General features: G+C 40.0%; 1 protein-coding gene across 6 annotated transcripts; it reads left to right on the forward strand.

Annotated features, from left to right (window-relative positions):
• Positions 1-260: 260 nt before the first annotated feature.
• On the forward strand, positions 261-20,946 carry ESCO1 (establishment of sister chromatid cohesion N-acetyltransferase 1). Of its 6 annotated transcripts, XM_081918034.1 has the most exons (12): positions 261-332; positions 1,331-1,530; positions 4,253-4,357; positions 4,461-6,493; positions 7,156-7,267; positions 10,829-10,895; positions 12,350-12,464; positions 13,076-13,207; positions 15,767-15,856; positions 17,784-17,924; positions 18,753-18,940; positions 20,104-20,946. In XM_081918034.1, the coding sequence occupies exons 4-12, from the start codon at positions 4,463-4,465 to the stop codon at positions 20,249-20,251; spliced, it is 3,024 nt and encodes a 1,007-aa protein (XP_081774160.1). In that variant the 5' UTR covers positions 261-332; positions 1,331-1,530; positions 4,253-4,357; positions 4,461-4,462; the 3' UTR covers positions 20,252-20,946. The 6 variants fall into 6 exon arrangements, 5 of the variants coding, with proteins under 5 accessions (XP_081774160.1, XP_081774161.1, XP_081774164.1 ...); XM_081918035.1 differs by lacking the exons at positions 261-332; positions 1,331-1,530 and adding an exon at positions 340-359; XM_081918037.1 differs by lacking the exon at positions 261-332 and having other exon boundaries at positions 1,216-1,530; positions 4,308-4,357.
• Positions 20,947-21,109: the final 163 nt, after the last annotated feature.

A 21,109-nucleotide genomic window follows, 5' to 3' on the forward strand; every position in this document is an offset into this window, starting at 1 on the left:
CGAGTGTACACAGTGTATTTGGAACACCGAGCTTAGGATGGAGATGAAAAGGAACGAACAGCCACCCGAACGAGACAACTGCCTTCAACTGCTCATGCGCAGGTGCTTCTTAGAAAGCTCGTCGCCGGATATCCGGCCCAGACGCTACGAGGCTTTTCGGGCAGCAGTAAGCGTGACTGTCAGGTGTCAGCTGGCAGCGCTTTGGGGGCGGGACTAAAACGGTGTCTTCGCAAAGGGAGGCTAAAGCAACAAGACTTTCCCGCCGCCATCATACTTCTGGTTTCTCAACGCAGTCTTTCCACTCCTTCGGCAGTAGGCAAGGCCGGATTTAGGTTTGACGAGGCCCTAAGCTACTGAAGGTAATGGGGACCTTTATATGTCCAGTTGTCCTTTGTCAACAACAAATTGTCGTTCTGTTTTGTGTTGGATATATGCTATATGGTAATTTATGGACCTAATAGGTATCTAAAGCCATTTGCACATGCAGAATGTAGGCACCCTATATATAGAAATGAGCAAACCAGTGATATTTTAGGAAGCAGGCTAGCAGGCCCATTACTTACATTATAGGGGCCTACACAACAAAAAACACTGTTGCTGTGTGTAGGTGTTATTTTTTACCTTATATTTTGGAAATGTACAGCCAGGGGTTTTTTTCCTTTACATGTTTTGGGGGCCTCCAAGTGAGTGGGCCCTAAGCTATAGCTTGTTTAGCTTATACCTAAATCTGGCACTGGTTAGGGAGGTACACTGGGCAGCGGATGGTTGTGCTTAGGCAGCCATAACCCACTCCTCCACAACAAACAATACTTTTTCTTGATTGGTTACTCGAACAGAACTCTGGGGTTTGGAAATAGAACTGACTCTTGTCGGGTGCAGTAGAAGGCAGAGAAATGGTTTTTGCGTGAATGCAGCTGGGTGGTTATTTCAACATTTTACTTTTTTCAAAAAAACAAAAACACTCAATGCGCCTGGTTCTTCTGGGTCAGTTGGCGGAAATCAGTGGAACACTTTCGCCCGGCCTTCCTCTAACCCGGTGCCCTTCAGTTGTTCTTTTTAGGCAAGCATGTAATCATTCCCCGGATTCAAAGACAGAATTATTTCAAAGCAGTGCAGCGAAAGGAGGGCTCGTAACCTTTCACTCTTGAATGGGTTTTTCCTAAGTAAATAGAAGTTTCGCTTCCTTGCCCCGCACATGGAGGATTGTGAGCGCTGTAATCGGGAACCGGAGATCCTCCTGGAAAACCATTCTATGAGTGCCCTTGGGCTGGCGTGATACCCGGATATGAGGAGGCGTTCTAGTCGCTTCTCTTTTCTCTCTCTTGCTCAGTGTTATTCGGCGCCGGCCGGGTGACATGAGGAACCTGCGCGGGTGACACCGACGCCGCCTCGAGCGGAGCCATCCCCCTCCCCGCGACACTTTGTTCGCGCGCGCCGCCGCCTCGCTCGCCCACCCGGCGCCACGGCCCCAAAGCGCCTCGTCCTGTGAGGGGGCAACTTGGCCGACCTCCTCCTCCTCCTCCTCAAGAGGTAAATGACAATCCTCCTGCCCTTCCTCAAGCAGCCGGGGGGGGGGGAGGGGCGGGGATAAAACCAGAAAGAAATATACGGAGGCTGTGGCCTTTCCCCGCCGGAGTCTACCTCCCCCCCTCCCGAACCCCATTTCGGCTACCGGGACCCCGAGAGAGAAGGAAACCGACGGGGGTTCGCCCGTTTCTCGACTCTGGGAATTTTGGCTTTGTTGGCAGCGCCTTGGGGAAGAGGAGCAACGCCTCCCCCCACTTATCCTCCCCCACCCGCGCCTCAAACACCCCTCACATTCTTTGTATTTACAAGCTCGACTCCCCTTTCTTTTTCCCGTGGAGCCCCGAATCGGTGCATAGCGGAGTAGGGATTTCTGGTGTCAATAGGCAACATGGGCTTGGGCTGCAGTCTTTTAACTACGTACTTAGGAGGGAGCCCCATTCAGTTCAATGGGGTTCGCTCGCAGGTAACATGGCCTCCCTCCAGCTCCCCGCCTCTCTCTCTCCCTCTCACGGGCAAATCTGGCTATTGTTCTGCTAGGTGCTAGCCAGGTGAGGGGGAGGGGGAGAAGGGAAGTGGCACAAAGCCACTTCTTTGGATGTGTTAAACTTCTTTGGATGTGCTAAATCGTACCCATTGCATTGATAAAGGAACTGGTTTGGCAAGCTCCTCTTTACAGCACAACCCAAGATTTTGTAGGAGTTCAGGATATCACCTGAACTCACCACAAACAGTATCCGATGTTGTGTAAGTGGCACTTACTTCACACAACAAGATCTTGCCTTCCTCTTCTCGCAGCCCCCTCCCCCCATCCCTCTGGATCAGATTTTAAGGGTTTATGGGGAGATGAGGGAGAAATCATAGAATTGTAGAGTTGAAAGGGACCACAAGGTTCATCTAGTCCAACCCCCTGCAATGCAGGGTTCTTTTTGCCCAACATGGGACTCAAACGCACGACTCTGTGATTAAGTGTCTCGTGCTCTACCGAGTGAGGGAAGTTCCGTTGTACAAGCGGGGTGGCTGTGTTGAATACAAATCAAAGTGTGTGTATGAAAGATACAATATAATGTCCATATGAGGCACTTGATGATGATAATGTTTATAATGGGCATAAATCTATGGCCTTGTGTACAAAACCTGGCCTTTGGTACAAGTCAGGTGGTCTCACAGTTGGGGTAGTGTGGGCTTTTGTGAAAAGGTAAAGGGACCCCTGACCATTAGGTCTGGTCGTGGCTGACTCTGGGGTTGTGGCACTCATCTTGCTTTATTGGCCGTTGGAGCCAGCGTACAGCTTCCGGGTCATGTGGCCAACATGACGAAGCCACTTCTGGCAAACCAGAGCAGTGCACGGAATCGCCGTTTACCTTCCTGCCAGAGTGGTACCTATTTATCTACTTGCACTTTGACATGCTTTCGAACTGCTAGGTTGGCAAGAGCAGGGACCGAGCAACGGGAGCTCACCCCGTTGTGGGGATTTGAACTGCCGACCTTCTGATCGGCAAGTCCTAGGCTCTGTGGTTTAACCCACAGTGCCACCCATGTCCCTGTAGCCATAGGCAGTATTGGAATCGCTAATGCTTGATCCAGGACTTGAGAAGGAAGCTTTATGAGACTTACTTTTCAGTTCAATCTGAGATATGCTACAGATTTAATTACACAACAAAAACATTACTTCTTCTTGTTGTTGTTGCTCCCACCACATACCTGTTTGCCATTGCTCTGTGCACTTACAGGAACTATTTGTTTCAACTATCAAATAAATACTTGCTATGAGAAAAAACCAGATACATATTGTTATCTGTCTATCTTGATCAACCATGCTGCCAGATAGCTAAAGTATCTCTAAAGATATTAGAGATAACCAATTAGGTTTCCCCTCAGTAGTACATATACCTCTCACACATCCTTTTTTTAAATAAAAAAAAAGTTTAAGGAAGTTTGTACTTGTTCTCATTTCTTGCTATTGTAATTAAGAGAAACTTACACAGGAGACAAATTATCAATTTTTCCTCTTAAATGTGGTGACACTAATAGTTTGAGTCTATAGATTTGTTCCTGATCAATCAGTGGTAAGAAAAACATAGGTTTCAAAAGGAGACTTGATAACACACAGTATTCCCCCCCAAGCATGCGAAATGGCAAAAATAATAGAAATTTCAAAATAACTTGTGCACGGTAAAACGGCATTATTAGAATCTGAAGTAGAATGAGGCCTGGAGGAGTCTGAGATGGTTAGAAGGAATGCTTATTCTTAAATGTTGATGCTGTGCTCTTCAAGACAAATCCTGTTAAAATTTCATTTACTTTAGAATAATTAGAATCAAATCAAGAGTGCAACACACAGAGCAGCTTGAAGCTGAGTCAGGCAGGGGAAAGGAACCTGTGATCTCCAACTCCCATCAGCCTCAGCCAGCATGACTAGTGGGTCAGGGATGTTGGAACTGTAGTTTAACAACAGCTGGAAGGACAACAGCTCACCATCCCTGGAATAATTTTGTGCCCTATTTAATTTGCATAAAATGTGTATATTATTTATTACCTGAAACTCTTGCTTATTTGATATATGGTTCACAAAATATCTGCAGCTTCCCATAGAATTAGAAAACTAGTTGAAAATTTGAACGCATGTTATTGGAAATAAGTTTCACTACTGTAATGAAATACAACTGAGGGATAACTGTAAAACACTGTCATTTCCAATAATATTTTGTTGTTTCTGTGTTTATAGGAGATATGTAATGCTCTCCTTGGATGCAAATTTATAAGGAATGTGTTTTTCACAGATCAGCACATTTCTTCAGCTGAGACAGAGTTTATTTATAAAGCAGTACCTGTGAGTAAGCCAAGTCATCATGTTAAACTTTGCATTTAAGTTCTATTTTTTGCAGAAATAGTTGGAAATACTGTATAAATGACTTAATACTTGTCTTTTTCAGAAATGGCAGCACAGAAAAGAAAATCTGTGCTGGTAGAACCCCCTGCTAAGCGGCAGAAACTGGATAAGAATAGTAAATCAGTATCAACTAGCAAAGGAAAAAAAGTGCTTCATGCCAAATCAAATAAAAATACTGTGTTGAAGAAAGAAATGCACAAAGTCTCTACAAAAACTAACAGGACAGCTGTCAATAACTCCATAAACAGATCCTCTAAACCATCCTCCCAAACTAAACGAGCACAGAAGTATTCCAGACAGACTTCAAATGAATTAAAGAAGAAAAGTTGTAAAGCAGTACGTGTGAAACAAACTTCCCTAAAGCCTATAGGAAAATTATCTTCTACGAAAGCATCCCTAAAATCTTCCAAAATAAACCATGGTAACCATCTGAGCTGTACAAAGCCTTCCTCCAAACGCACTTCTACAGGGAAGGAAAAATCCAGTGCCGTCAAAAGTAAGACTTCTCGTGAAACCAAGAAGCAAAAGAATTCATCTGCAGATATTAAAAAGTGTTCTACCGAAGCTCTGTGTAATAGACGTTCAGCATTGCACAATAGAGCTACTCATAAGAACTTGTCCTCTGAATCAAAATCGAGGGTAGAAAATTCCAAAAAGGGTAGAACTACTAAAGCCACTAAATTCCTTAAAAGTAACAAGGTTAACTTTGAGGTTCAGAATTCCAAAAAATCTTGTGCAAAAAAATCAGCTTCTCAAAGCATTGAACAGATGCGGACTAAAACTTTCAGTGATAAAAAAGCTTGTGAATCTGACAAAGGGAAAAAAACTACAAGGTCAACAGATACTAATTCTAAAAAAAGTACTGTTAGAAATACAGAAGAGCAGTTGCATGTCACAAAAGCTAAAGATGTGTCTTGGAAGGAGACTGTGCAGGATGTTCCTCAGTCACAACCTGCTGTTTCACACGATGAGCATCAAACTCGAAGATCACCAAGATTGCAGCAAGCATCTAATGTGCCTACCATATCTTTGCGCAGCAGAAAAATTGAAGGAGGACGTGCTTCTACTCGAAAGCAATGCACCCAGATGAAAAAACAGGTTCCATGTATTAAAAATGAAAAGTTGGACTCTGTCCAGCCAATAATGGAACAAAAAATCATGAAAAGCGATGAATATAATAATGGAGAAATAGAAATAACAAGTTTTGAGGAAATTGATTCTCTGAAACAGAAAAAACATGAGGTGGGTTCTAAAATCTGTGATTTGACCACATCTGAAGAGAAGGTAAGAGAATCAAGAAATAATCCTGACTGTAGCCTTCAAGGATCTACTAATGGATCTGTCAACACAACTCCCTGCTCTGTGACATCAACATGCAGGGTAATAAGTAAAGAAAAGGAATCCGTGCACAGAAATGGAAAAATCAGTGTAAAAGCAAAGAGAGGTTTTTCAGATTCTCTGAGTCAAAAACCTGCTTATCAACCAGAGGATGTGATGAAGTCAAAAAAGATTAGCATTCTTGAGCTATGTGAGGAAATTGCAGGTGAGATTGAGTCAGACACTGTGGAAGTAAAAAGAGATCATCCTAATGTAGAATATGGAAAAGAGGAAGAGAGAGATACTGTCGTGGAGTTGCCTCAGACTGCAGTATCTACTGAAGAGGAAACTAATCAGAACTCTCAGTGTAAGCGATTTTTCCCCAGCAAAAAAGGAATGTCTGTCAAATGTACTGTGAATGGCAGACATAGTACTTCAAACAAAAACTCTAAATGGACCAAAATAAAATTAGCAAAGGTTAATCATGTGAACCAAAGTCCTTCAAATTCCTCAAGTACTCCGGCACTTGGTTTGTTAAAGTGCAATATTCCAGAGAAACAACAAGAAGCAGTTGTAGAAATGCACCTCCCAGAAGCCCAAAGGAAACAGGTACAATCAGAGGACAATGGCAACACAGCACATGAGCAGAAGTTAAATATACCTTGCTCTAAAGGAATCCAGGCTAAAGATAGGGTGGCTATAGAAAATGGTCTCTCTACCCTAAGCCAGCACCATGGCCCTGAGCCAGCCCCAGATGAGGTAATCAGTTTTTAATATTATTGTATGATGATTGCACACATTTTCAGTGTCAGATTAGAAATGTTTTGTGAGGCAGTTTGTGCAGTTACTTTAATATACCATGGTGCAATCTGCTTAAAATGGGTCATTTCATCCCATTACTGCTACTTTTTCTAAATCATGTGAAAAAGCTATTCTGGCCAATTTCACTTTAAGCAGGTGTGCATGGTTGACTGCCCATAAAATCTTCTAGCACATCCATTGTTGTTTTACAGTACAACAGAAGCTTTCCAAAGCTTCCCTTCAACAGCAAAACCAGGCATCTCTGCAGTGTACCACAGCATAATTGCTTTCTGTGGTCAATAGAATCATGTGCAGGGCAGCACCAAGTGAAAAAAGTGGTCCACAATATTTTTGCCACTAGACTTTTTAAAGCTAATTTGTGTAATTCAGTTACTAAATTAAACAGGAATAAATAATGTGAATGATTGTTGCTTCCCAAGTGCTGTACTTTTTTTGTCAGTATTGGATCTATTGTCAGATTGCTAATATAGTAAATTTATATGGATTTATCTAATATGGTCAATTCATACAGGTTTTTCAAAGTCTGGTTTGTTTGGTAAGACACATGACACATAGTGGAATAATTTGTCTAAAATGCTATGTTTCAATATTTTCTTTAGGGCTTCAATTTACATTTGGACTCAAGTCCAGAAAGTACGCCAAGGAAAATAATTACAGCACAGTCACCAGTGAAGGAAGTAAAAAAAGAAAGAGCAGAAATAAAACCTCAAGGTGAATCTTAAAATACAAGTTCCATACATTTTCACAACTTTATAACATCTTATTTGTGTGAATTATCAGTAGCTGAATTACAGGTTGTATTACAGGAAGCTCTTGATGGATTTGTTCATAAAACTGTAGAAGCAGGAATTGGAAAAGGCACCGTGTATCATCCATTCCAGCACTATGCCCTTGACAGGCTAAGCTGAAAGTATCATGGCAGCTGACTAGCTAGACCACAGCTCATGGGTCTCAGGCTCTCCTTGCAGGAATTACACGCAACTTTCCATGTAAATTGCTCCATATGTTTTGCCCGGAAATATTCCGCCCCAAATAGAGGCCAACTTTGTGCAGCCTTTATTGATTTAAAGGCCGCTTTTGACAGCATCCCCAGGGGATTACTTTGGGGAAAATTAGCACGATGGGGAATAGACAAAAGACTTTTGTGGCTAATAACTAAATTGCATGACGGATCAGCCGCAAGGGTGAGAATCACTCCGGCCGGTGACCTCTCAAATTCAGTAACCATCAATAGAGGTGTCCGTCAAGGATGTATCCTTGCTCCAACCCTTTTTAATCTATTTATAAGTGATATGAGGGCGCCTCTGATAGATTCTCAAGAAACGATCCATGCCCCTCGCCTTGCCCAATATCGTTGCCCCCTTCTACTCTACGCAGACGACGCAGTGATCCTATCTTTCTCAAGAGTAGGCCTTAGGAGGGCACTGAAAATTTTTGATGCTTACTGCAAATCAAATTTTCTTACAATTAATCATGCCAAGTCCAAAGTTTTAATTTTCACCAAGAGTCGAAAAACCTATAATTGGAGAATAGACGGAAAAGCCATCGACCAAGTCTTTAAATTTCAATACTTGGGAGTCCTTCTCCAACACAACATGGGCTGGAAGGTCCATCTGGCATATGTATTAAATAGAGCTAAAGCCCTTTCCTTTGCGCTACTGCGTTTTTTCTTTTCAGATGGGGCTTTCCATATTCCATCAGTGTTAAAAGTTTTCAAGGCAAAGGTGATTGCAACAATAGCATATGCAATCCCAATATGGGGGTCCTTTGTTAATCTAACCCAATTGGAGGTAATCCAAAACCAGCTGCTAAGAAGGTTGCTAAAATTACCCAGGTGTGTAGGCAATACTGCTATACGTCTCGAACTAAATGTTACATCTCTAGAAACCTCATTATGGAAATGCATCCTCTGTTACTGGTTGGCATTATGGCACAAACTTCCAAATCTCCACTTGATACAGTGTCTCTGGAGAGACGACTTCCCTAGCCCTTGGGCAAAAATAATACATGGGAAACTTGTGTCCTTAGGGCTATCTCCATCTGAACTACTAAAATTGGATTTAATTTCTGCCAAGAGAATTATAACTCACAAATTAGAGGAGATTGATTTACAATTTAATATTGCGACAGGTGGTGGCACCTGTTCGCCGATAAACCTTGGCTTAACACCACCAACGAAGCTTCCATCTTATTTAACTACCTTATCTGTGGTGATGCACAGGTACGCCTTTATAAAGGCTAGATTCAATGTTTTCCCATCAAATGTGTTGGGTAACAGACTCTCCAACGGACAGATCTCACTCCTCTGTGACTGTAAAAGTGGATCTACAGAATCGTTATATCATATAATCTTCTGTTGTCCTATACATTCGGCTTCACGGTCCAAGTTTCTGGCCCCATATTTATCGAGAATAGCTGACAGACCTCAGGAAGCCCAAATAATATACCTATTAAACGACGAAGACTCAAGTAGATCCCTTGCAGTCGCTAGATACCTGATTAATGTCTTATTTCATAAGAGGAGAAATGGATCACTGTATGACTCTGACAGCTTAGCCAAACTTAAGAACCATCAATAAGTGTCAGAACTAAGACGCATATCCCCCAAAATCTGAGGGATTTGAATTGCGGTCGACATAGAGGGAGCTTATTGTGTATAGTTTACTTAATTGAAGTAAAATTGGTTTTATAGGGGTGTTTTAACTTGGAACTGTTTAAATTGTATTGTTTATGGATAAATTTTGATGTATTGTTTTTAGATATGGGCCAATGGCCGTAATAAACCAATCAATCAATCAAGCTCCATATGTCCTGCAAGGGAGGCAAGTGCCCCAGATCTTTAGGGCTGGACCATCAACATGATCCAAGCACTGTTTGAGCCTGCAGCTGTGACTTTGTGGTGGTGGTGCAGAGATGGCAAGGAGCAGCGCATCTGGCCTCAACTAGGAAGGAGAGCTGTAGCAGCACCAGATTATTATTATTTATTAAATTTCTATACCGCCCTACACCCGCAGGTCTCAGGGTTGTTACAGCATAAAATCACAATATAAAAAAACAAATTAGGTAATAAAATAAAAACAACCCAATAAGCTCCAGTTGGCTTCACATTTTCAGGGCAGCTCGAGGGCTACAGTGGGTGTTGCAGCAAGACCCTCTGGCCTTTTGGCTCCCAGTTGCTGTTGAAAATAAAGAGGTGGAGTTCATCTAGTCCAGAAAGGAGCTCAGAACTGTGTAGCTAAGTGATAATGACTCGCTTGGAGGCAAAATGAGATTGGTGTCATACCGACTGAACCTTAAGCCATTTGTACGTGGAAGAGCAAGCCTAAACACAATCATGTGCGGTGTGTGAGAGAAAGTATGAATGTATGTGTGAATGGCCCCACCAACCACTAGTTCAGGCCCTAACCATCACTGGCTTTGACCATGCTGACTAGCATGTGACTGCCAACTGCGCATCCACTGCTACATGTCCTTGGGAAGAAAAGGGTTGCCCACCCTTCCAAATAATGACATGCAGCAGTTTATCCCATTGTGCTTATTAACCAAGTTCACATTTCTTTGAATGGACTCCCTGGTATGTTCAAAATTGCTGACTAGACTACTGTTTTTACCTTAGTATATCACCTTAAGTACAATGCTGGTCTTTGTACTAAGTACTAAGCTCTTTAGCTACATACTATATACTGCAATTGTTGAATCATTATTAGAAGTGCTACTGTGTTGGCAGTTGTTCCTTATCTTAATGTTTGAGTCATACAATAGTTCTGACTACCTTAGTGTTCTCTACTTTCATGGGAGCTATCTTGGTGAAGCTTCGGATTAGGTCTTTCTTAGTCATGTTGCCTGGGAGTCTTAAGATTGGAAATGCCAGGGATTTAATTTGGCATCCTCTGCATGAAAGCTCTCCCACTGAGTTCTGCCCTTCCATTTTTTTCCATATGCAGACCACACATAGCAGCTGTAACGGTTCCTATTGCGTTCAGTGTACAGTTCAAGGGATTGTGTTTGACTGTTCTGAATCCAACATTGCATTTGGTTACAAAAGTTTTTTAGTGGCCAGATATAAACCTTCAGTAATACAAAACTGTATGTTGTAAGGCAAAATTATACAGAAAATCGATTTATTTCAGGTTAATATTTGTGTTTTATTTCTGCATGTCTGTCATTCTCTGCCATCAAACGGATAAAATCTCAAATACTGGGTATACATGGGATATTATGTATATGTATGTGTGTTTGTGTAAGTAAAGTAACACATTTATTCCTTTATAGATGCAGCTCCCAAGCAGTTGGTTCGGACCCTGTTCACAAATAAAACCTCCGAGACAAATGAGAGCAGGTATCAGTTAGTTGCATTGCTTGTTGCCTTTGTACCTGCAGTGAACCATTTAAAGCGTGCATTAAGCCCTTCTCACCACAACTAGTGAAATAGAATCATAGAATTGTAGAATAGTTGAGTTACCGGGGATCACAAGAGTCATCTCGTCCAACCCCCTGCGATGCAGGAATCTTTTTGCCCGGCGTGGGTCTTCGACCCACAACCCTGAGATTAAGATTTTCATGCTCTACCAACAGAAGCTGTTGATGCAAGAGTACCTTCCTTTTCGTATTGCCCTTGGTTTTGGAAAAAGAAACTTTTAAGTGGCTGCAAGCCTGTTTTCAGGCCTCTAAACTCATGGGTATTCTTTCCTCCCGGTATGATCAGGCTCTGCCAAAACTAGTACTTCCCCCTGACATTCCTATGAAGACTCTGAAACAAATATTGCTGCTCCCCATACTTTTTCTTATGCAAGCCTTGGTTCTTGCCATACGCTATTCTGTATATCAAGTAATTATAGAGGTTTCAAATGTTAGAGGTTGCTATCTTTTTATTATTGAAGTATTAAATTTTTATAGACTTAATTATGGCTTCCAATTAGCTTGTTAGCTTATTGAATATAAATGCAGTTATTCCTTGTGGGAGTTGTATGCAATTTGTATTGACTGAAGTCCCGAGTGATGATATAATTAAAAGATTGCTATTGAGAATTCAAATGTTCATAACTGTATGCAACCATATTGTTAGGATAAGCAGGACATGCTGAACGATGCCCTCTCTAAATAGGCTCCACTATACTTCTTCATCATTCATAGTAAGGAAAGCCCCCCCCCCCATTTCCCATAGATATTTCTGATAGTCTGCCAGGCAAATGACATATTAAAGAGAAATCATTCCTCCTTGCCTGAGTTTTATCCCCTCCCCACCCTTTGGCCATGTCTTTTTTCCTAAGGCTACATTTTCCACCACCCTTGAGGACACATGGGGAGCTGCATGGAACAACCTCCATTAATGTTGTACTGCTTGCACAACCCACTGAGAATCATAGCATGGTAGTAACAGACACTAGTGCAGCCTCCCAAACCCAGCAGGCTGGCTTCTCTTGCTGAACTTTTAGAAAGCCAGTAAGTTCCTTAAGGCTCAAGGGAGAATCATGATGGGGTTGGTCAGTTGTGTGTGGTCACCCGGAAGCAATTCTTAGTTGGCCAAGCAAGTGGTTATTTACAATCCTGGTCTATCAGATGAGTGTAGGATTTGCACTTGTAGATTTTGCTTGTTCTTTAATATGAACCATATTTTTTCAACAAAGCATAGCTAAAGAATGTTGAACAAATAAAGATTTTTTTTTTTGCATTAAAATAGGTTCCAGTTACTTCAGTTTAATATTTGTATTTTTAGCTGAAATTAAGTTCATCTTAAAATATATAGAGAAATAGGCAACATTTTGTTCATTTGAACTGTTTTTATACTTAAAGGACATGTTTGCCAAAGATTGCATTAGCATCAAAATGTGGTGGTATCCTTTCATCTGAAGAACATATTCGAAAACCAAAAGATGTAGCAAAAGATAGTGATAAGCAGCTGATCATAGTAAGTATTGTGCATTGTAAGTATGTTATGTTCTTCTTGTGCATAATTTTAATCAAAATACATTGCGTCCAACTAAGTTTCACACAGAGTAGACCCATTGAAATTAATGAACTTAAGTCTACTTTGCGTAGGACTAGCGTTGGCTACAGCCCACTGACCAAATACCCCACCACCACCACCAATGTCATGGATGGCGCCCACTTTTATTCCTCCTAAATAAGTTGATGGCTATTATTTAATTATATAAGGAAATGTAAAGTGCAAATTTGGGGGTTTGGTCACAGAGAGGAAAATCGTGCCTTGTACTACTGACTCTGGGTGCCTAGATCATTACTAACAGGTATTGTTCCATGAGTGAACAAAATAGAAACTTACCTCCATACTCTCTCTCACATTAGCATTTTGCTGGTTTGTGTATGAAAAACAGAATTCAAACAAATCACTTGATTGAGAAAATCTTGTCCTCATACTAATGGAAAATAGTGTAAATTTGAGCAACATGGAGTCAGCAGGGGTTCATGTTTTTGTAAACTGCCTATTGTGTTAAGAAACTTTGTTTAATGTGCATATTACTGCTCCTGAATGAGCACTATGTTTACTTTTTAATATAGGATGCAGGACAAAAGCGATTTGGAGCCATTTCCTGCAACATTTGTGGGATGCTCTATAGTGCTTCAAATCCTGAGGATGAAACTCAACATCTGCTCTTCCACAACCAGTTCATAAGTGCTGTAAAATATGTGGTAAGAACATTTCTTTCATATAACATTGTATGCTTTGGAGCTTTTGCTATGGATTAACCAGAACTGCTGGATATAGACTATTTAATAATTACCCTAAAAAAGTGTAGGCAAGTGTTAGATCCATTTAAATGTGTTTTTGAATGCTAGTCAGTTATTAATGTATCAATGCTAATTTATTATACCTTTTCAAGTGTTTTTTTCTGGTCCTGGTATTTTCTCCTATGCATCAATACAGTATATGACTTAGCACTCAAGAATGGACTAATCTAGTCAGTAGTTTCTCTATTTGCATAAAACTGTAAATATGTGTAAATTAGATATGGCCATATTTTCAAGTAACTTGGCTAATAGAAAATGCTAAACTTTGCATAGTCTGACTTTTAATTTCAAAAATTGCACACCAAACAAAACTGCTGTTAGTCTAAACATAATATGCCCCTGTAACTTCCATTAAAGTCAGGGAAGTTTGTTTTCTTTATCATACATGTTACCTTCCGTACATTGACATTGATAAGACCTCCAGGACAACTGAACTGAATTCACCAAGCTACTTAATTTATATATGACACAAATTCAATCTTTGGTTCAAATCTAGCTTGGGATATAAGAATCTTTTGTATATCATTATAGTTGTACAATTCGCAGTCATATAATTTTTAAAAGAAGTAATCATCCACAGATATATCACAACATTTATAGTTAAAAAAGAGGCTGTCTGAAAATGATCGGACCAGTATTTGTTGCCTACACAAGGTAGTTAAGCTTTTTTAAAAACTTCTGCTCCCCAGGGCTGCCTTCATAATGATCACAGCATAGCAATTGATATTACTAATAAGGCTCTTGTTTCTAGACTCTTTGATTGCATGAACAGGACTAAATTGGTTTTTTTAATGACTGATATAAACTGAAAGCTAAATTAAGGGTGCATGCTGGAGGTTTTGTGACCCAGAAATGGAGCAATAGCCCCTGAAGTTGGCAAAGCACTGGCTTCTGTGCTCATAACACCTGGTCACAGCTAGCCACATTTTGAACTAACTGCAGTTGCCAAACTTTCTTTGGAGGTAGCCCAATATGTGATGCATTCCCTAGTCTAATCTTTTACAAATTCTACCCTCATTTTGTGATGCCCTGTATCGCTATTAGTAAGGGAGAAATAAATCCAAAAATGGAGATGAGAATGCATATTAGTAGACTTTGAGGAAGTTTCTTTTAATATTTCTGGGTTTCTAAAACTGAAACCTACCTTTTGAATAGGGTGGAATAGACATCTAAATACCTTGATGAAATGAATTCTTACTGCTAGTGCTGAAAAGGATCTTCATCTGGTAGCAGTGGTTAGTTGCTTTAGTACATTATTATTATTTGTTTGGAAAAAAGCATGTAGTACTGAAAACAACAGTTCTAGATTATTATTTTTAAGTAATGTTTTAAATTTAGAAGACAGCATATCTTCCAGGGAGTTCCCCTTTCTCCCTCCTTCAAAGTGTTTTGTGTCTCAGATATACGTCACTAAGGCTAGTGAAATATACCATAACTTTCTGCATCCTTTCTGAGCAACATAAACTCTAATTTCTGGCTAAGTCCCATCTTAATAGACTTAAGTGGCTTTTTGTTTTGTTTTTCCATGCAGGTACTGCTCATTAATCACCATCAGTGTGGATCTGAAGAAGACTTAATTACCTAATTTTTGAGTATGTTTAACTTCAGATACACACAGCATAGCAACTTATCCCTTTAGGTTCTTAGAAGGTAGTTATTCTTTTTATAGCCTCATTTTTGTGACTATGATCGTTATGACCAGTTACAAAATGAATGATTCCGTATTTGAACCATTGCATGCCACTCAGTTCACGGAAAACCTCCTGGAGGTCTTTTGCATGCCAAGATGTTAAAATGTAATATTTTGTATTTATGGAGGTAACAATGTTTGTTAAAGAAACTCAGTTTTTAAAATCTGCTCATTTCTGCTCACTAGAGACTAGAATGCATCCACCTGCACATATAGTTGCTCTGCTTTGGTGTTTGGGGTATTGGCTCCAATAACAAAGTAGATGTACCAGTTCTCAGCTAATTTGTCTTAGAGTTGTTTGGGGCAACCACAGAAAAAACGAGAAAAATTCTGAAGTATTAAAACACTTTGATGGTGTCAATATGAATAAATTAAACAACAACCCAATTGGGTTTGTTGCCTACTAAACAAGATGCAGATTTTAAGGGTGTGCTGAGCGCTGCGGTAGGGGAAAGTGAAGTCCTGTTGTACAAGCAGAAATCCATTCCTCTTACATATAGATCATTTTGCATAGTGCTACAAGGAATAGTGAATAGTGCTGGTTCGCCAGCTGCAGCTTCGTCACGCTGGCCACGTGACCCGGCAGTGTCTTCGGATGGCGCTGGCTCACAGCCTCTTGAGCGAGATGAGCGCGCAACCCTAAAGTCGGACACTACTGGCCTGTACGGGCAGGGGTACCTTTACCTTTACAAGGAATAATAGTTGCGAACATTGGGTTAAGCAATGTAAAAGTGTCTATTTAGTCAAGTATTTATTATGTGCTTTTTTAGGGCTGGAAAAAAGAGAGAATTTTGGCTGAGTATCCTGATGGCAAGATAATAATGGTACTTCCTGATGATCCAAAATATGCACTAAGAAAGGTAGAACAAACCTTTAAAAAAATCTCTATTCTCTTTGTTTTTTCACATGAGCAAATAGCTTAGTTAAGCATTTGTATGAACTTGGCTCATAATTTCAGGTGCATTTAACAGGTTGGTTCCTGTGTTAACATTAGCTGTCTGTCTCCTAATCAGCACACAAATCATCAACCAGAAATACCTGTTACTAGTAGTGTTATTTTAGTGCTCTCTTTTTGGGTCTATATGTAGATTAGAGAAACTTGAAAATAAAGTGAATGCATAGGGGCTGACTGTTTGTAAACCTTTCCCTGAGATTAAATATCTGTTGCCTTTGACTATCCTCATGGACCTGTGGCATGTAAAGGTACAGATATAATAGATATGAATGGTCCAGTTATTTTTGATAACATCATGTTTGCTAAAGTGCCAGGCCAGAGCTTGTTATTGAATAGAAGTAGATAATTATCCTGACAGGCCACTGCTGAGCTCTGGAAGGAAAAAATGTAGGGAAAAAATTCTAGCTAACAAGGCCAAGCTGGAACTTACTGTACTCTACTGTAGAGGCTACTTTTTTGATCAAAGAAAGCAAAAACCTGCAATTGAGGTGTGATGACTTTCCTTCATGGAAGAAAAACATGTCAGAACTTGCAGAGAAGATCTGAATGAGAAATAGACTCCTGAAATATAACCACTCTTAGTACTGATTCTAAGGAACTAGGTAGGAAAGCATATTAAACAGCCTTGTCATAGGCAATTATTTATTTCCTGAAATTTTTGCAAGCAGGAGGTTTCCTAAGAGATGAAACAATAAAATCACAACCATACTTTAAAACCTACAAAAGTGAAAATACTAAAACAGATTAAAATTGCCTCATAGGAAATATGCAGGGTTTGTGCAAGCACAGTGCCTGAATGTAACAGGATCTCTATTGAGCGTAACTGAACCCTGTTCTTCTAAACCAGCCTTTCTCAACCTGGGGGTCCCCAGATGTTGTTGGAACTACAACTCCCATCACCCCTAGCTAGCAAAGCCAGAGCTCAGGGCTGATGGGAGTTGTAGTCCAACAACATCTGGGGACCCACAGGCTGAATCTAAACCATCTTTCTCACTGGTGTGTGTGAAGTGGTGTATACACAGGAGCTGTACCAGGCCATGTCAGGAAATAGAAGGCACATCTGCCATATCCCCATCTAGCCCACCTCATTTGCCAAATCAAGGAAGAGGAAGCAGCAATATTGCTTTCCTTGACTGAGCAGATTGGGTGGGAACATGTGTCTAAGTATCCCTGGGCATGCATGCCAAAGAAAGTAGTGGGAAAATAGGGATCCTGTGGCTTATAGCTGGCTGAATGTGAAAAGACAGCATTCCTGGTGGAGTACATTGAAGCCATTTCCTTTTTAAATTTTTAGATTCTTCCTAAACCTGTAGTTGAAGTTGTTATGTTTTGGAACTTTTTTCCTAGATGACGTTATTCACTATATTAATCAGCTAAAGCTGATTGCTTGACTAGTGTGGCTCATTTTCATTTTGTTAATGGCATTTCATGGCATTTCTGAGTTCAATATAACATATAATCACTTGATAAATATAAGTATGTGGCAGGGCTGAAACTCAAATTCCCAGAACAATGAACAACTTGCTTTGGAGTTCTGTTGAGTTACTGTAACAGGGAACAAGGAAGAATTACTGTTGTTCATATGTCCAACTGTGGGTGGTTATTTTTAAAATAAAAAGTTTCCATAGTCCCTTTTAATATTTCAACAAAGACACAAATTGATTTTTTTGCGCAGTAACAGAAACAATCATTGTTCTTTTCCAAGATATTCATTGTTGCACTTTCCTTTATTTCTTTACAGATTCTTCAGTAGACCTAGAACTTATTTTTTAAAAACCTTTTTCTTACTTGTGAATATACTGGGTATAATTATATTATGCAATTTTTGGCAGGTTGACGAAATCAGAGAGATGGTAGATAATGATCTGGGATTTCAACAAGCTCCTCTTACATGCTCCAGAACTAAGACACTGTTATTTATTTCCAATGATAAAAAAGTAACAGGATGCTTAATCGCCGAACATATCCAATGGGTGAGTAAGGCTGTGTCCAGAACAAGTTTCTTCTTCATTCATTGGGTGGTTTTTTTAAGCTCTCTTCATTTTTGTAGTATTTTCTGTGGGTAGGCCATACTATAAAGAGCATTATTTGCAAGTAGCCCAGTCTTCTGAGTTATGTTGAAGGCTGGTTTTTGGCTTTTGTTCTGTTTTTAAACTTCCATATGCTTCTTGACACAGCTGGCAGTAACCCTTTCTGTAATGGGCAATGTGAACTGTTTGCGGAGGGAAGGAGTAGCATATGTGAACTGTTTTCCTTTATAAAATGAGCTGTTAGCTTTATGCCTGAAGCAATCTGGAATATCTTCTGTAAGTGGGTTTACTCATAATTCTGTCTGTCTGTTGCAAGCTCCAAGCTGCCTGAAGACAATGTTCTCTAGTTCTGCTCAGATATCATAAAGAACATAGCTGGGGGTGTTTTTTTAATGAGGTATTTCCTTCTACCCCAAAAAATACGTCCGAATGAGGGATACTGTCAAGATGAATTGTATGCTGGCCCAGCTGGTCAGAGGACAGACACACCCTGAAGGGGACTGGTGCAGACCATATACCCTAATTAACTTCTAAAGTTCCACATTGTAGGGAGTGACTGTTGACTCTAGCAGACGATTTCTCAGTTTGAAACACGAAAGCTGCCTGCTTTTTGTTCTTTTCCTTGCAATAAAAATGGCAACGGTGTGATTGAACAAAATTCTGAAAGGAGGTAGTGATGAAAACATCTATAATAGACAAGTTCACCTTACATTAGCTGTTTTAGTGCACTTTGCATTGGTAAAGTATGCTGAAGCTAGCTTTGTTCTCTAGGGATACAGAGTTATCGAAGAAAAGATACCAGAAGTTGGTTCAGAAAATGAGAAAGTCACATTTGAAAGGCAAAAGGCTTGGTGCTGCTCAACGTCTCCTGAGCCTGCTATCTGTGGAATTAGTCGCATCTGGGTGTTTAGCATGATGCGTCGGAAGAAAATTGCTTCTCGGATGCTAGAATGTTTGAGGTAAACATTTATATTGTATTTTAGTATGAAATGTGTTAAGTATAGGACTGGAGTCCCCATCATGGTGCCTGCAGGCACACATACACCATCCCTGATACCCACGAGAGGATCTCAGTCCTTAGAAACAAACAAAAACTAGTTGGTTGAAGGCTTTTTCCACCTCTGCTGTCTGTTAAGAATAGTTCCACTTTCTTTGGCCTCTGTACAGAGTTTTAAAATGCCCTACAATCTTTGCCCTTCGCTTCTCAATTCTAGCCAGAGGTATGGAGAGAATGTGCTGCGATGGATGTGTCAATAAGGAACAAAAAGATAGAGTGTTTGTGAAAGGGAAGTAGCAAGGCACATTTTTAGCAGCAATAACCACAGGGTTTCACCCCCCCCCCTCTGTGGGGAGGGAGTGGGAGCTTTTTGGATCTCCTCTGAAAAAAAAGTCCCACGAGAGAGGGCTGAATGACTGGAGAGCAATTCTGTAGTTCTCTCCATCCAAATAAGCCACAGGCCTCAACAGCACCCCACAGCTGTGGCTTTCCCAGTTGGGTGGACATATCTTATAGTATTGGATAGACTATTTTTACAGAGCAGTTCATGGACCCAAAGCCCAGTTCCTCATGATTTTCACAAGGTACCAGCTGAAAGCCAGCATCAAATCACAGATCACATTGATGTCCACCAGATTTGTGGAACATGGCAGGTGCTGCAAGGGGTAGATTTTGGAGGAAAGGGGGAATCTCATTCCATTCTTGGGCAGGACACAGTTGAATAGTGCCCAAAATATTTAGCATTTTATACAGCCATCTGAATACTCTAAAGTGCTTCACAAATTATAATATTAATCTATTTACTTTTTATGTTTGCAAGCATGCTTAGTTAGCCAGTCACATCTTTCACTTTATTTGCTATTATTGGAAGCCTTCTGTTTTATCGTAACTATGAGTCCAGAGAGTAGATAGTCATATTTCAAAAGTTGTGTGAACTGCTGTAATTTCTCTTCTTAGCCTCTCCTCTGGTCTTTAAAACTGCTTTTTCAAAAACATGGAATAGGGTAGCATTTGATGGTGCCAGTTGTTTCACTTGATTGATGGGGATTACGGTATTTGATCAAATAGCATGGTACCCGTATATGTTATGTTAACACTATTCCTTTTTAAAATATCTTTAAACAGGAGTAACTTTATATATGGCTCATATTTGAGTAAAGAAGAAATCGCCTTTTCTGATCCGACCCCTGATGGAAAACTGTTTGCAACACGGTACTTTGGTACTAGTCAGTTCCTGGTATATAACTTTCTCAGTGGACAACAACCTGCTTAGAGTGGAAATTTTATAGCAAAATTATTGCCCAGCTGCAGACAGAGAATGGGGCACTTCCTAGCAGTTAACTCAGGAGTAGTAACAACCAAAATGTGGTTGGTGTATTTTGTTAACTGTAAACAGTACAAAAAGTAGGGTAATTTTTTTTAAAGGCTATTTTTATATAAAGAATGTATTATATCTATAGTAACTTAGTCATGTTTACATGCAGTATATAATTGTTCATAGTGGACTGTCAACTAGTGCAAGAACTGTGGTCGCCTTTAAAGTACATTTTGAAGTTCACAATGAAGTAATATACCAGGGCAGTGACAGTATTTCTTTTCAATAAGAGCCTATACATACATATCATTGCTAAAAGATGTTCTACAGCATGGAATTGTTTAGTTTCCATATACACTTTGAATGGAAAACAATGTTTAAAAAAATACAGTGTTGAATAGATTAGCCTGAGAAGAAGGAAGCCCTGACTTTTTTCAGCAATAGCATACTTTTTTTGTGGACTTCACTTTGATACTTTATCCAAAATCCCTCCAATTTCAGAGGGTGCATATGTTGAAAAACTGTGGCCTTTCTTGACCTGTATATAATGTAGATTAAAAGTAAAGTATTTGATAATTTTAAAATAATGTACTAATGCTCAGTAAATTTAATCAATGCCTTTGATATGGTTGAATATTAAAAGTTGATTGAAACACTAGTCTGATTATTATATCAAAATGATGGGGCGATTATCAACTATGCTAGCTAAATTTTGAAGACCTAATATATCAGGTTCCTAGTGTCACTATAGAAATTTTCAGTCTAAAATGAGACTGACTGACTGACTGACAAGAGTCTATCTCATTTCCAATAGTA

The sequence above is a fragment of the Podarcis melisellensis genome (genome assembly GCF_964234715.1).
Source record: "Podarcis melisellensis genome assembly, chromosome: 7".
NCBI lineage: Eukaryota > Metazoa > Chordata > Lepidosauria > Squamata > Lacertidae > Podarcis > Podarcis melisellensis.